Below are 15,759 nucleotides of genomic sequence, written 5' to 3'. Positions count from 1 at the left end.
GACAGGTGTAGAAAAATCGAGCTACGAGATAGCATAAACAACATAAAAACATACGAAGGTTGTAGGAGAAATATATACTTGTGTACACACATACATCGAACCATCAATGATCATAAACAGTCGATCAATCACTCAATGTCTTATTCGCGACATTTATAACCCAAGTAATCACCTTCAAATTTTCAGTTTCACAAACGAAAGATATTTGACACATCACGAATGCATATCTGCGTAATCTATCCTTTGATATCGTAGAGGGCATTGTGATGTGATATCCAATAAGCCGACAATGAAATTCACGCGCCAAATGTACGTAGGCAACATGTCAAACTAGGCAAGGTGAACGAGTGATCTACAGTCCCTTTGATATGTACATGCCCTTGCTTGATATAGACAAGCTGCCAACATGGTGTGTTCATGATACTGATTAGGAACCTCTGTAATCGATAAAAATAGACGATTGCATTATCACCCCAAATACATTGTATAGTCATTAGATGAGCTGTCATTACACAGACAATTACATACATATTTGTATGGCCGACGTGGAACAGAACAGTCGGTTTGAACACCTCGTATAAGATTATTAATTTGTTACATTTCGAAGTAAGTTTCCTAACCGATGACTTCGAATTAAAGAATTCAAGTTTCCTAACGGTTGGATGGGAGAAATATCAGACATCTGTGCGATTTATACGTCATGTGACATGTGTGTACATTCGGGAGATGTGTTTCAATTCTTTGGATTAACTGCCTCAGACGTCTTGTATGAAAATACAAATTTGACACGAAGAAGGTAAGTTGTGAGCCAACTTCATAACGTTGTTACTGTCACGCCTTTATAACCTTGAGTATCGCCTCTGTTATGTTCCCGATTGTACAACACGGAAACCGACAGGTCTGTTGACACCACTGAATCAACAAGGAAACGCTAGTGTTTCTCAGGAATAGAACACGACACAAACCAATAAGACTGGAACGTTTACCTTGACCAACAAGGCCAGTTGGTCATGACTGGGATAATATTGTCAGAGGCTGTGTTTGCATGTAAACAGGCCCTGTATACAAGTTCCCAGGCCGTGTCCGGCCGCCTAACATCACAGGCAAGCCGTGGAGACCACAGCCACTACCCCAAACCCCCGGGGTCCCTACTTACATAACGCCTATTAATGTAACATCAGGAGTTGGTTTAAGTCAGCGCGTATAAATTTCAGCCTTGCTTTCTGATGGCATCGAATGGCGTGTACTGACAACAGGCTACAGATTAGACTAACGCTTAGTCCCTGAATATATATAACTTCGGTAGCAACAAATAAACCAATTTAAATTGAAAAGGAGCCCATGTGAGTTAGGAGATTCAGGACCTGAAACTGGGGAAATATAGACTTACTTCATTTAGGGCTTTAGCACTGCAGGAAGGGTGAGTGGAAGAGAAAATAATGTGGTTCAGGGATTGTAGGACAGACTAGCTGCAGACATGCCCAAGGACAAATCCAACTTTCCTTTAATAATCCAGATGCATTGTATTTATGTAAAAATATTTAGAAATTCCAAATGGGAAATATTAAGTATTAAGTTGATATTCGTATCATGTTTCTAAGTGAGTGCAATATTCGAAATACACGACCAGTGGAAGAAACGATTGTAGGAATGTTAGCGCAGAGTGTATTCAGGGAATATAGCTATTTCAGTCGGTAATTGACGTCTAAAATTAACCCAAGGGGGTGAGTGTGACCCTGAATACTACAGAGCCATAATGACACGGTCCCATAGTAGAGTAATGTAGTAAGCTTGTAGCGTCGATGTCTGTTATGGGACTAGTAGTCACGCCTTGCTCTCTGCGTGAAGAACGTTTCCTTATTTCTAATGACAGGCGACTTTTAGATTCATGTCACAAATCTGACAGGTGCAACCATTAAGACACGCCCGTGCGGAATCGATTTGTCAAGATTTTGATCGATTACATGATATAAGGTACTTAATGACGTAATATTTAACGTCTGCTCCGAAAGGCACGTCACGTGACGTAAATGAAGGCAAGCAGACGATATCCGGTATGCCAGTTTTTATTTCTGAAGACTTTACGGATAATCAATAATTTATTATTACCATAAATGTTGTGACAAAATGTATTTACATGCAAACAGGTGAATAGGCTATTTTAGGACGGCGTATTTCTGTCGTTGGATGTAAATAATTATTGATTAATTGATTTTGGGTACTTCATTCAAAGGTGGAAACGTTCTTCTGCGTTTGAATTTTACCCAACAAAGGGTTGGACAAGGTTTGATTGTTGTGGCCAAAACATGGCCCCGTGGGAGGCTTGCAAACTTACGCGACCTAAAACGAGACGAGGTCCGACGTGGGTCAGATACTGTCACTTTAAAGTTAATCTGTTTCATTGGGCAAATTGAAGCCAAATCCTAAGCCAGATCGTGTGAATAGGATCTTGTGTATTGACTATCCCATAATTGCCCCAGTTGCCCTGAGGGCGACGACTTTCCGTGACGGCGTGTAACGCAAGGGCGACGTCGGACTCAAACGTCGAGGCGAAACGTTCAGACAAAGCGCAGTCATATATCGTGCGCGAATTTCGCGACCACACTGAGGAGAGATTGCCATGGCTGTGATAGTTATTCACGGCTGATAATCCACCATAGGCTATTGGGTGCCGTCCGAGTCAGATGCCCTGGTCAAGGCTGTCCTAGTCTCGAGGGTTCTTACAACGAGACGGGTCCAAAACCTACCTCTGCACTGTGACAGTTACGGGCGATCTGAAGTCCTGAAGAGTACGCCTGTCAATGGTTATTGCCAAAATGGCACCACGAAAATGGCAGTCTGACCAAAAATAGCCATTCTGTATAAATCGAACCTTTATTGCACCCCACTGATTTAGGGAAATGAAAAATCCATACAAAAATAACAATAGGAGTTTTGCCTTAGAGAGGCGAGCATACAATTACCAAACACATATTGGCTGTAACGCCAGACATACCGGGACCGTCTGACAGCTGTAATGTTTTGGAGAGTATTGAATTTAGTTTCTACTGCCGTGAATCACTAGTAGTTCCTTCAGAAGGATATGTAAAGGATGATTAAGACTTTATGCATGCATAACTCATTGGCACGCATGGTGATTCTGATCGTAAACTGAGTGTGAATGTGTCTGCCACGGCTCTGCATTCAGATAGCCTATCCACTATCATGCCGAAGCGTCATAACACGCTCGCGTTATCGCTGAGAGTTAATAACACAGATTCCACATAGTACTTGACAACTAAACCGAGATCGGTTCCGGGCACTCGGAAAACAAAGCACGGCCGAGGCAGTCTGATAGTCCCTCCGGCCAGACATTCGGGAGTAGTCGTACATGATATGAAGAAGTATTAATATCAATATCACTTACGATCCGAATGAATGAATCTATAATGCACATATTTTTGCGAAATCATTTCTGGAGAGTGTGTTAAACATTACTTAATAGCTGGAGGATGGCGGAGATAGCACCTGTTTGAGAGAGCCGTCTCGTTCTCACTGAGTTTTACACCAAATGACTCCTGACTACTCAAGCAAACATAGGTACCTTTCACATCACGGATATAAGATTCACAATGATACGGCAAACAGAAGCTGGTGGGGAAAGGGGTAAAATCTAAATTGTAGTTAATGTAAAATTTAAATTATGTTGAAAGATGTGTGAAATTTTATTGTGGTAATGTGGACTGATTTCTAATCCTGTCCCTGGTCAGGGCCGATTCCTGATTCCACAACTTTGCATGACATGACAATCAGACCAGTTCTTTGATATTTAACATATATGCATTAGATTAGTTTACTGTGGCTTTTTTGGACAGTTGACAATGTTTTTTTAAGCCACAGAGGGACGTTTCTTGGAGTCATTGCCATCAAACAGTTTCACCCAATCATGATTCACAGACCATGTTAACCTAACGGAACCTTCAATCAAACATCCTAGGGTTTCGGCAACTCCGTTTAATGACTCTATTTGTCAAACATTTAATGGTTTATTCAGCAATGTTGCACGTTGTGACAAGTAGATCGCGACGACAAACGTGGTCGATGGACCAAGAACTCAGCCGTATCGTATATCCGCTAAAGGTGACACTATCGTTGATTCCACATACACGAGAAGGACGCGCCCGGGCTTGCTTCACGTTAGCTGAAAAAGTCGTCTACTCCACACAAATGTCTATTAAACAGGAGCTTTGCACATCACATGGCAAACTGGAAGAGGGTCGGCGCTATTTTACTCCGCACGATCGCTCTTTGACAAAGGTGATCGCCAATACGGTACGAGCAGCCTTACTAACTAACATTAAAGGGCTCGTCGGGCAGTTAGTCGCTTAAAGCCCCTAGACACCATGAGGCGTTAGCCTGGTCCATGATGTATGGAAACAGAGCGGAGATATAGTACATAGCACGACATAGCACCAGACAAAGGCCTCGGTGAATATTGTACTCCCGGGTACGGTAATGAGACGGGTATATGCACAGGCACAGATCACACTGTAACTGGTAATTAGCTTACCGACAGTGTGAAAATAATTCTTAAACACAGGTACACCACCCACTAAGAAAATTTGCACTTAGTCGCGACGATACAAGCAGTCCACCCGGTTCATATACGAGTTACATGTTAAGCGGGTAGGTTCCGAAGGAGAGAATGACGTTACCTTAGCCTCACGTTTCTGAAATGCTTAGGCACTTCAGGCTGCACGTCCCGCCTATTAATAGGGACTAAACAATTCTGTGAGATATGTCTTGGTCCCGTAAGTTCATTGAACTTTCTAAGTGAATTTGTCATGCATTACACAATGAGGTTATACAGGGGGTAGGGCCCACAAACGTACATCACTTACTCCAGTTAACGAACAGCACTGCGTGCCCTTACTCGAAACTGAGTCACTCGTCCATTACGGACCCATAGTCCCACAAGCTAAATAAGTATCCATTAGACAATGGAAAACGTATAGGTGCATGACAATCAGTAAAGATATATAAGTAGTTGGTAAAATATGAATGGTATCTTTGATCAAAACGACCTGCTGATATTGAAGTCTGGTTAATTTTAGTATTAATGGGTGAGCGATGTGTAAGCATATATGTATGAAATACTATCAGTATCACCTACAAGTGGGTAACCAATGACGGTACACTGTCTAGCACATGTAAAGCCGCGCAGGTTATAATTACATACATTATGAATATCACATTGCAACAATGTACTATGCGATGCGTTCAATACATTCAGCGTGTGTTTACTCAAGTCATCCGCATCAGTGTAGGTCAAAGATTAAATCAACCACGAGAGATGAAATAGAAATGAGACTGTTTAGCGGTGCACCTAGAGAAGCTAGGGCGCCTGCCTATCTTGGGACATGTTGAACACACGTGGGCCGTCATCTTTGCAGCTCTAAGCGCATGCAACTACTGCTTTTGGAACGACAAGTGCGCGAAACACACGCTCGAAAGATGCCAGTCAACGTTATCATCACAGAAACATGCACTACTGGTAGCACACTCGCAACGTATTCGGCAGATCAAAATAAAATGGGAATTTAAGGAGAGCATAACCACTGAGACTTCTTTTAGCGTTTTTAGATATGCACTAGACACTCAAGGGGGAATTCGTCGGGCTGGCAGACTATGATATGACAATAATTTTAACACCGACGAAAGTGAAGCGTGTAGAACATGTTCCATAAAGCATGCTGCACTCGCCGTAGAGAACCAGGTGTTTCGGGAAGATATAAATTAATCGTAGAGAAGAATGTTATGACGAACATGTTTGATGTGTTTGCGGGCCACCTCATCAATAACATTCTGACGTGGTGTTAGACAGGGATCACTACTACTTCCTATTCTTTTATCACTATCGGCAAATAAACAGAGACAGATGTCATACCGTTTGTATAAACGATCAAATCATAGTCAAGTGTATAAATGTAACAAAATGTAGATGTATAAACGCCACTAACCTGATTCTCCCTTTTCTCGACTTCCAGACACATGTCCATCCTTCGTAATCGCAATATACCAGTTGTTTTTGCTCTGCAGGTGTAATTGTCTCACAGAATCCTGCCAATACCTAGGGTGTGAGTTTGGTATAGGGGGTTCGGAAAGTTTAGGCTTTGTATATGCAGTTCCGCTCTGTTCCGTGACAACCATACAACAAACAATGGAAACATAAAACACAAGGAGTTCATTGCCTCGGCAAACCAACGAATCCCATGCACTTCGCGTGCGTGAATCAAAGTTAGATACTTGGGATGGAGCAAAGCTCTTCAGAGAGCTCCTATCCAGAATCTGTATAGTAGCGCTCACATGACAGGGTATATCCACCACATGAATACTTTGAACATTCATATACATATATATAAATAAATAAAAGCTGAATAACACCACACAAATGTAATCCACGACTGTCAAGGTCAATCTTCACAAACACCGCTTTGGTCCTGAGCGGATCCTTTTCGTTGTTGAAATTTGGTAACACTCCTTTACTGGTCCAAGCATTCCCCAGAGGATGATAACACGTTTATAACATGGCCGGTCACTTGAGTCCGCCATGTGGGTTATCTCTCCATTGGTTTCTTGGTCCACGTCTACCAATATCGCACCCATGAGAACGTCTTACACACACCTAGGGCCACTGTGCTCTGCCGACGATCTGAAATAGAAACAGGCGGGCGTTAAATCTGCTAAAAACCTATCTGAGATGATTAACCATCATACCCACCTAATGGTTCTTTAACAGCTGACAGACTTAAAAACTGTCGCTGAGGGTTATGTAAACGTCGGAGAGATCGAGCAGGAACCACAACGTTATTGGATAAATAATCTGGTATTAAAAAATGAATCCAATTCCGAGAATTTACCATCAAAATTGGTGAACCTGTCTTCATTTTAACATACACGTGGAGTTACCTATATAGTGCCGCTGAGTTATAAAGTCTTAATGTAACATAACGGATGCACGTCGCCCACAGCAGTCCGGACGGTCAGGACGTTCGGAGTGTGAGTCGAAACACTGGTGACTACCGGGTATGTTGAGCGATAAAACAGTTGTACTATTGAGGGTCAGGCAAGCAGAGAGCAACACTCTACAGATGGCATCCACAGCCCAGTAGGGATCCGATAGCCAGACAGCATATAGCTGACACTATTAGTAGTGCTCATTGCTGAATGTGAACTGTCTCGTCTTGGCCGAACAGCAGCCGGCCACACGTGCTCACAGAGGCATGAAATTTTCAATCACAAAAAGTTAACCCTGCCGTGGAGTGAGTGGTTCTAGAAACACTAATTCACGTTGTCATTGCTTTTGTTTGTGTTTCTCCTTCCCTTAAATACAGTCTTCATTTTAACTAAATTTAACTAATGCTTTTAACACTGACATTTCTTAAGATGTCGGAAGACAATGACGAATTGCCGGGACAATAAATGCGTTAGAGCGATTACGCTGGGGTATTAAATTTTAATTTTATTTGGGAAAAGGAGAAAGAGAACATTTAAAACGTAAACCTGTCTAGACATGATTTAGACTGACAACAATCTATCAATTTGTCAACGGGATATCGCTTTTTAAAGTCAGTTATAAAAAATAACTATCTGAGTATCTATATGGCGGTTGTACTTACGTGTAGTGTACATAACACAAAGAATACAGTCACTGGCCTCAGTGGGTTGCTTCTTAGCGACCTCAACGGCTCTGCTAGAGCTACTGACAAAGACCGTCAGGATGGGGGCTACACCTGAGTATGTGTCCGCTCCCTACCCCTATACAACCTCAAGTACCACCACCGGTGTGTGTGGGTGGGTGAGGAGGGGGCTAACGCCAATGACAGTTGGTCACTCATGGGCGCACGTGAAACGCACCGGTCAGTTGACAGAAATCAACAACGCTTACACATTCTACCCTCCCACAAGCCATTAGACCTTGAAACATGTAATATTTACTCAGCAGATAAATACATGGTTTTTTTTAGAAAATCCCCGTTACAAAGTTGAATAATGTGCATCGTTGCAATCACGATTAAATGTAAATTGGGAAAACACATATTCAGTGCATTAATTATTGCTGAACGGTAAAACGGTAATTTGTTTCACAGCTTACTATGAGATAAAAATCAAGGACACAATAAAACGTGATAAGCGTTATCTGTTTAGTGATTTATCATCGATTCAGTAACTGGATTAACGCATTCCGTTGATTCGTCTGTTCAACCACACACGAGCGCTTCATGAATGAACGAACCTAGTGGTTACAACAGCCACGCAGTGCACGAGGGGTAAAAACAGAGACGGGACTTGAGACGACTCGAAGACTTCCATTGGAACCGGTGTAAACTCAGCGCCGCTGGAGAAATAACCGTTTTTAGCAGGAGACGCGTACCAAGGAAGAATGATACCAGTGCTTTAAGCGAACATCTCACAAACCTGACACACACGATGTACTAAAGTCTCATCAAAACATTTAATGAGCCGTGGTAATGAAAATGGGCGATCTCATGTGAAGCTACAGTTAGTTTACGTGCGATTTACTTGGGGACCACCGCATAGGAGTTGAGAATTTTTCATGTAATTATAAAACTTTTCCAACCTTGTGCTCTCTTACCTACAGGCTAAAGCGACTTGGGCAGACAGAAGTTTACACAAGCCTATATATATGCACGAGCGGCAGCCTACTTATCGAACGGACCGGTTTGTTAATATAAGTTACTGCAAGATAACCTCAGGATCTACCTGTGTTTCTCTTCCGTAGTGGGTTCTGTATGAAAACATGTCGTTATTATCTATGAAACAGATTATTGTCACTATATACTTAATTCCTGTTTTCAAGAGTAGAATATACTTTAACAACGAAACAGACAGATGTCGTTATGGAGCTCTATATATCTTCTAGTTCATTATGAACCGTCACAGTGATAATCTTAAATGTCAGCTAGTTTGAAATGACAGGCACGAAAAGAATATAAGTTATCAGTGCAGTATACAGCTGACAAAACGAACACTATCCGGGATACGATTGATCTATTAAGAATTGGCAGAATGCAAAGAAAAAAGCGTGACATGTCAGCAAGAGTGGTGGTAAGTAAGTCGCATGTCACTGAAATAATGGTAAACAAATGAAATTAAAAGAAAATTACCGTTTGATGGCTCATCGTTCCTAGCACTGTTTACTGTCCAATGGTTCATGATACAATGATCGTAGCGGCTTAGGCTGCTCTCTGCGCATGTGCGTCAGGGAGCAAAATGGCTGCTGTGAGAAGATGCAGGGACCTACTGAGAAGTTTGCGGCCTATATTATGGAAGGAGGGCATATTTACTAAACAACCAGTTCCAAGGAGGAGTTTGTACATGATAGCAGCAGCCAGTGGTTGCACCTTAGCAATACATTGGTTTTATAAACAAGGACAAGCCATAGTCCCGGTCGTTCACGCTCGTGAAACAGAGGTGAGGGTGTCATATGAATTCCTCTCGCATACTTTAAGCTTTCGCCTTTTATACACACTGCATATGAAAATCACACTAGATTAGAGTTGATTTCGTTTCAGTATACTCATTAAAGCTCAGATAATGGCGCCAATGCGGATGTCTAATCCCTCAGGTGTCGGGTTGCGGTGTTTTTATAACAGTTTCATTTGTAAACATTGAAGCTGACTTGTTTCGTCTTGTCGGGAAGTGGTTTAATAGTGTCTGTGCCGGTGGTTATTTCGAAATGCCATCGTCATGTCCTCAATCAAAGTCCCTAATATAAACTTTGCAATAAGGAGATTGTGTAACATAGTGTGCTATATTAAGGAATGAGTCGATGGTTTCTCAGTTTTCGACAGCTGGGGCTAGATATGTAAATCACAGTTATCTCCCTTGAAACCATTTTCCTTGTAAGGCGATAACGCATTAATGGGGCAGATGAGCGTATAATTAGCCTGTGCTTGTGAGACATCATTAACTGATAACATTGTTTAGCAAAGAAGTATATGTGATTCTAAGTGAAAGGTAAACCATTTATTGGAATAACAAGTGTCTTTTTTTCTCATGTGAGGTCAGACTGTTCATGTAATAGTTAAATAATCATATTAAAAATTGAGACAGAAGGTACATTCGTAACAAACGTTGATATGTAGGGATTAACTAAAGTTAAACCATTGTTTCAGAAAATGGCCCAGTTTTGTTGTTCGAAAACGCAGCCTGCTTAGCTAGTTCGTTTCTTTTACTGTATCAGCACACTGGATTGGGCTGATGGATTTAACAGCTATGAAATGTAATATCCTTTTTGTGTTCAGGGTTATTAATCTTGAGCTATTTTTTCCAACAAGGGTGAATGTTTGAGCTGTTTTCTCTGTAAGCCACAACCATAGAAACTCATCTTAAACCACACCTTTATTGGTTTAAATTGTAATTACATTTGATAGACAGGAACAAGTGGCCATTTCTTCTCTGTCTTAAAATTTGTGACTGACAGGCCGAAGTGCGTGAACTCTTGATGTAAGGCTCATATCTATGTTGGGAATGGTTTACAAACATATTTCAAAACACTTTTAATTCAGATGATAATGAGGTCTGTGTGGGAATGAGAATTGCCTGCAACTTGAAATTACTCAGTTCAGACTCTTTTTCCACTGTTTTTTTTTTAGGCACCGAGGGCAACACATTGATAGGGATCAAAAGGAGTATGGGTTCCTCGTATCAGTTACCAAACTTCATAACTACTTTAACATAATGTCTACACAACAATAATATCATATAACATTTTAAGAATTAATGTGCTATCAAATCTTATAAACTGTTTGTGTATTTTCAGCTCTAAATATCAAATTATGAACATTGGGTGTTTCCTTGATTCTCAAGGTGAACAATAAACCAATCTGCCCACACCTAAATTACTTTCATTGCAATATGAATGTTAAGTTAGTTTCTGGATTTTACCAAACTCAATGGATATCCATGATTTGGCAGTCTTAAGTTACATTTGTTTTTCCTAACCTTGAAAGTAAAAGAATGGACGTTAAGCAAAGAGTCTTTTCTAAACAAAGCTGATGTTATCAAACAAATGCTAAGATTTTCAGTTGCCCATGGAACAAACTCCTGTCTCCTTGTTAATTACTTTGAAAAGGTGTGAAAGGGAATCGCCAAGTCTTTTTGTTAAATCATGATGTTAGAGTAACAGTTTAATTAATACATTTGTCTTAGAGCCAATTAACGAGTATTAAATCATTGCATAACTTATATTGTTAAAATAACATTTCAACCAATCAGGCATGCTAAACAAACAGTTTCTAATACTCTTTTCGACTTGATTGACTTTTATTCAGTCTGGTGTGAACAGCCCTTTCACTGAAAGACGATTGCACTTAAAAAAGCTACCGGTTAATTGCTTGTTAATTGAATAATCCTTTATAAATAGCTTCTTTCAGGCCTGATGTGATTGTAACGACCATTCAGAATCTAGCACTTATTCAATTAGGCAGGCATTGCCATCATAGTTTCTTTTGGGTGTACATTAATTTTTTAAGTTGTGTTTTACATGAAAGAGATCCAAGATGTTCATATACAATGTTGGAAAGTAAATGGTACTAATGTTTCCATTAGTCAGTGTGATTTTAGCCACTTGTCCAAAGTCAGAGTCTGTTAAAACTGTTTTTGATCTAGTAAATACAACTCATCCTTGTCCATTTACTGAGATTAAAAGCTATTTAAATAATGCGAATATACAGTTTCGATGAGTAGATTTAGAATCAATGTTAATGTATTATAATCAGAAGGAAGACGTATTTGAATGAAGGATCAATAAGCTATGAAATATTAACATATTGTATGATAATCAATATGAAATAACAAACAACCCCAGATAAAATATATATGATAATATGATATCAGATGAAAACATGTTATAAGAATATTTATCATATGATAATGGAAATGTTTGATAGACCACATATGCGAGTGAATCGTAACAGACCCAATATGTAAACGAGCTATAAATACTAAAAGTAATCTGAAAGATAGTAAACTTTTGATTTTTTGTTTTTCTGCAATACGCAGAATGTCTGCAATACTTCTGTTTTGATTTCAGAAAGATGAACCACCGAAAGAGAAGGTCACGCATCGCGAGTTACGGTTTCGTCAGTTTGCCTCTGTGGAATACCAGGGAAACATCTATATGACGCCACAGGACTTTTGGAATCGGTAACTGAAGAGAGTCCAAGGCGTAAGTTGGAATCTTCTACCCCAGGTTGATATGTTGTAGAACGTCCTAGGCAGTATTCCAGCTTTGGCTGAATTATACCACAGCTGTCTGTAATTTGCTGTGTATGCAGACCAGTGATTGAAAGCATGAGCAACACCCCCTGACACACAAACAACAAGAGTGTGACTCTGTCAGCAATTTTAGTTGGTTGACGATGACGCAACTTAACAACCAGTCCCATCTGAGTTGATTCACATTCTGTTTGGTTGAGTAACTTCAGCTAATTATAATCAACAGAACCCTAAATTCTACTAATATTTATGTTTGGAGTCAAGTTCAGACTGGTAGTTTCAACAGTTTCTGGCATAGATTTATGGGGTATAAGGTCCCTGGGCCTTTGACTGTTATTGGTGACTAGAAGGCGGTTCCTGGTAATTTTTGGATTCAAATATCAGTGTTACTCACCCCATGAAATATGCTCAGGCCAATTTTCATAAAATATCAGTATTGGAAAAATATGTTTGTAGAAGGGTTATGCTGTAAGAGATTATGTTTGGAGACTCTGAAATACATTGACAAATAAACATTATAATACCCCTGCACATTAGGGTTAGTGGTTTTGTACATGTTGAAATGTAATCCTCGTTTTCTTATTGACATAAACTGGTTGAAAATATTCAATCATATGTTTCACGACCATTTCTTGGTTGGAAACTGTTAATTGGAATAAAACCGCAATGAACCATGGAGATATCGTGAATAGTTTTGATTGCAGCTGTCCAGCTATTGAGAGACTCCATGAGTCAAACCCAGCTAGTCAACTTCTCATAGCAATCTAAAGCCTAACGTAACATGGCTACAATGAAAGGACTTCAAGAGAAGGTACTTGATATTTCCCTGCAACTCATCATTAAAGGGACAAAACAAGGACTGGTTGGCTTGGAGTCAGTATACTGTGTTGAGTGGGCATCCATGTTAAACTGTTGCATGGTATCTCAGTGTGCTGGCACTATAAAACTCATTTCTGTCTGGACCAGTACAAATGTCCCTGCCACACACATACATGCACATAGCTCTATAAAAAGCAATGGTGTGAAAGAAACCTTAAATTCTTTTTCATCTCTTTCTCTTAGTACATTTTTTGATACCTATTAGAATTGGTCTTAGAATTGGTCTTCAGCAGGCCATGCTTGTCGTAAGAGGTGACTAACGGAATCATGTGGTCAGGCTCTCTGACTTGGTTGACACATGTCATTGTATCCCAGTTACGTAGATCGATGCTCATGCTGTTGATTACTGGATTGTCTGGTCCAGACTCAATTATTTACAGACCACTGCCATATAGGTGAAATATTGCTAATTTAAACGGAAAACCAACCAACATCTTGGTCTGTCTCATAGTCCCTGAACCACATTATTTTCCCTACAGCCTAGCCCTCCCTGCAATGCTGAAGCCCTAAATGAAGCAAGTCTGGATTTCTCAGCTTCTGAATCTCACATCTCACTGGGGCTCCTTTTCAATTTAAATGTGATTATTTGTTACTATCAAAATGATGTATATTCCGAGTCTAAGCGTTAGTCTACACACATACATGCACATAGCTCTGTGAATGATATGGTTTTGAAAAATCAACCTTCAACTCCATTTCATCTCATTCTCTTACTACATTATTTGACAAAACAAACATTCCTACCTGATTTTCACTTGTCTAACAATGAGTGGACCTATAACTCTAATCTTGTTAACAACAAAAATTCCACAGTAGGGTTAGAAATTAACCTGTAAAATTCCAGGTCAGAATTGGTCTTCATCAAGTTGCGTAGATTCATATGCATGATGTTAGTCACTGGATTGTCTAGTCCAGAGTCTATTATTTACAGACTGCCGTCATATAGCTGGAGTATTGCTGAGTGTTGCGTTAGACAACTAATAAACAAACAGAAATTAATATATATTTTCATGGATCCACATACAAAAATACAGAGTTGCCATTTAGGTTTGTCTATAGACCGGCCTGAATTTTCCTTGTCTTCAACTGGCAGACTTATGTAAATTTCAGCCCTGCTAATGATTGATTGCATTAGGAGACATTTTTATGAGTTTAGATTGACTCCCATACTGTAAAATTGTTCCAGAATATTGACAGGATTGTAAACTATACTGGATTTTAAACCATTTTTCAAGGCCTGCAGTGACTCCTTTGTCCACAGTTCATTGTGGCTATCATTGAGATGTTACTGTGTGATCTTGTCAGCCTATCAATCATATCTAAAACAATAGACTTTTGTCAGAAGCTGTCTGGTCGTTAGTTTATACATCAAGGAGGTGACGTATACATGATAGTGTAACACAGTGAATGCCTCTATCAATGGGCCGCATCATACGTGTGTATGCGACACCCTGCCCTAGAAAATTCCTTTGATCTTTTTCATTCTTGATTTGTTATCGTGCATTTCACTCAGGTCTGCAGTTATTATCATGCTGATGAAGAATTATGTTAACATTGCTTGTTGATGATGATGGGATATTTATATAGCACAAATATCCATGCAACTAGTACATGCTCAAGGCGCTTGAGTGTTTCCTTGATCAACGGATGTCTTTTTCTGATATTCTTTTAACTCCCTTTTCTCAACTCCCTGGGGAGTATTCAACTCATGCAGCCTGTTAGGAGCAGCGAGTTATCACACAGCCTCATCCTCACAAGGTACCCATTTGCAGCTGGGTGAACTGGGACACACAGTCACAGTACTTTGTCCAGTTATTCTGCACGTTACTATACCCGCAACTTGGTGTCTGTACGTGTTCGTGTGTCCTCCATCTGGTCACCTACTGTCGCATGAGTGGGTTCTTTTTAGTGTACAGGGTTGTGTACTGCACACTAGGGGGTTGTGATATCACTGAAAGAGCCTGCAAGTAATGTTAGCTCCAAGGTTTTTATACCCGGTCACAAGTGGGGATTGATCCAGGCACCTTTCCCTTACTAGCGCGGCACCTTAGACAGCTCGCCCACCATGCCCCAATGGCTGATCTACATATGCAAGAAATGAATATTTTCACAGCAGTCCCCTTTTATAAATGTAAGCAATCTATTAAAATATTTACCTCATATTTTGTGATGTTCAAAAGGAGATAAAAATATTGACTTTATTTCTTGAACAACTTGAATTTTTAAAACAATTCTTTAAATTTGTTAAAATTAGAAAGTAATGAGTTACTGTCATGGTAAATTGGTATATGCATTGGATGTATATCTTCAGCTTATGATATCTTCATCAGAGATTTTCATTGATCCTATAGAAGACAGGGCCATTAACCTTCACCTCAGTTTAATGTCCTGATAATGAAAGAGATGGAGTTGTATTTAATTTTCTTATCTTAATCTGTTTAAACTGATTGAGGAAATGCAGCACTTCATAACCTCTTTATCAGCTTTCAGATAAAACTCACTTTTCATACCATCTCTACGACACAGGATAAGATCACAATCTAATTTTCAGATGTTTTCGAAAATTACTCCACAAATTTTCACTTTGGTTAAGAAAAC

At 39.9% G+C, this 15,759-nt stretch overlaps 2 protein-coding genes across 5 annotated transcripts in view; one reads left to right on the top strand and one right to left on the bottom strand.

The window, feature by feature from the left end:
* The window catches only part of LOC124266212 (fibroblast growth factor 2-like), an 82,906-nt gene that overhangs the window by 3,608 nt on the left and 63,539 nt on the right, over positions 1 to 15,759 (bottom strand). For 2 of the 4 annotated variants that reach the window (XM_046701022.1, XM_046701020.1), the window contains exon 2: positions 6,000 to 6,691. In XM_046701022.1, coding sequence (XP_046556978.1) covers positions 6,000 to 6,393 — 394 coding nt within the window. In that variant the 5' untranslated portion in view covers positions 6,394 to 6,691. Of the gene's footprint in view, positions 1 to 5,999; positions 6,692 to 6,948; positions 7,054 to 9,167; positions 9,222 to 15,759 lie in introns of those variants that run through there. The other 2 variants (XM_046701021.1, XM_046701023.1) reach the window with 2 other exon arrangements.
* The window catches only part of LOC124266245 (calcium uptake protein 3, mitochondrial-like), a 101,232-nt gene continuing 94,746 nt past the window's right edge, over positions 9,274 to 15,759 (top strand). The window contains 3 exon segments of the mRNA XM_046701061.1: positions 9,274 to 9,282; positions 12,098 to 12,200; positions 12,203 to 12,232. Of these exon segments, the coding sequence (XP_046557017.1) occupies positions 9,274 to 9,282; positions 12,098 to 12,200; positions 12,203 to 12,232 (142 nt within the window).

The sequence above is a fragment of the Haliotis rubra genome, unplaced genomic scaffold (assembly GCF_003918875.1).
Source record: "Haliotis rubra isolate DU_JTF1 unplaced genomic scaffold, ASM391887v1 Scf124, whole genome shotgun sequence".
Taxonomy (NCBI): domain Eukaryota; kingdom Metazoa; phylum Mollusca; class Gastropoda; order Lepetellida; family Haliotidae; genus Haliotis; species Haliotis rubra.
Note: the sequence above shows the minus strand (reverse complement) of the source record. Positions and strands in the feature narration are given on the sequence as shown.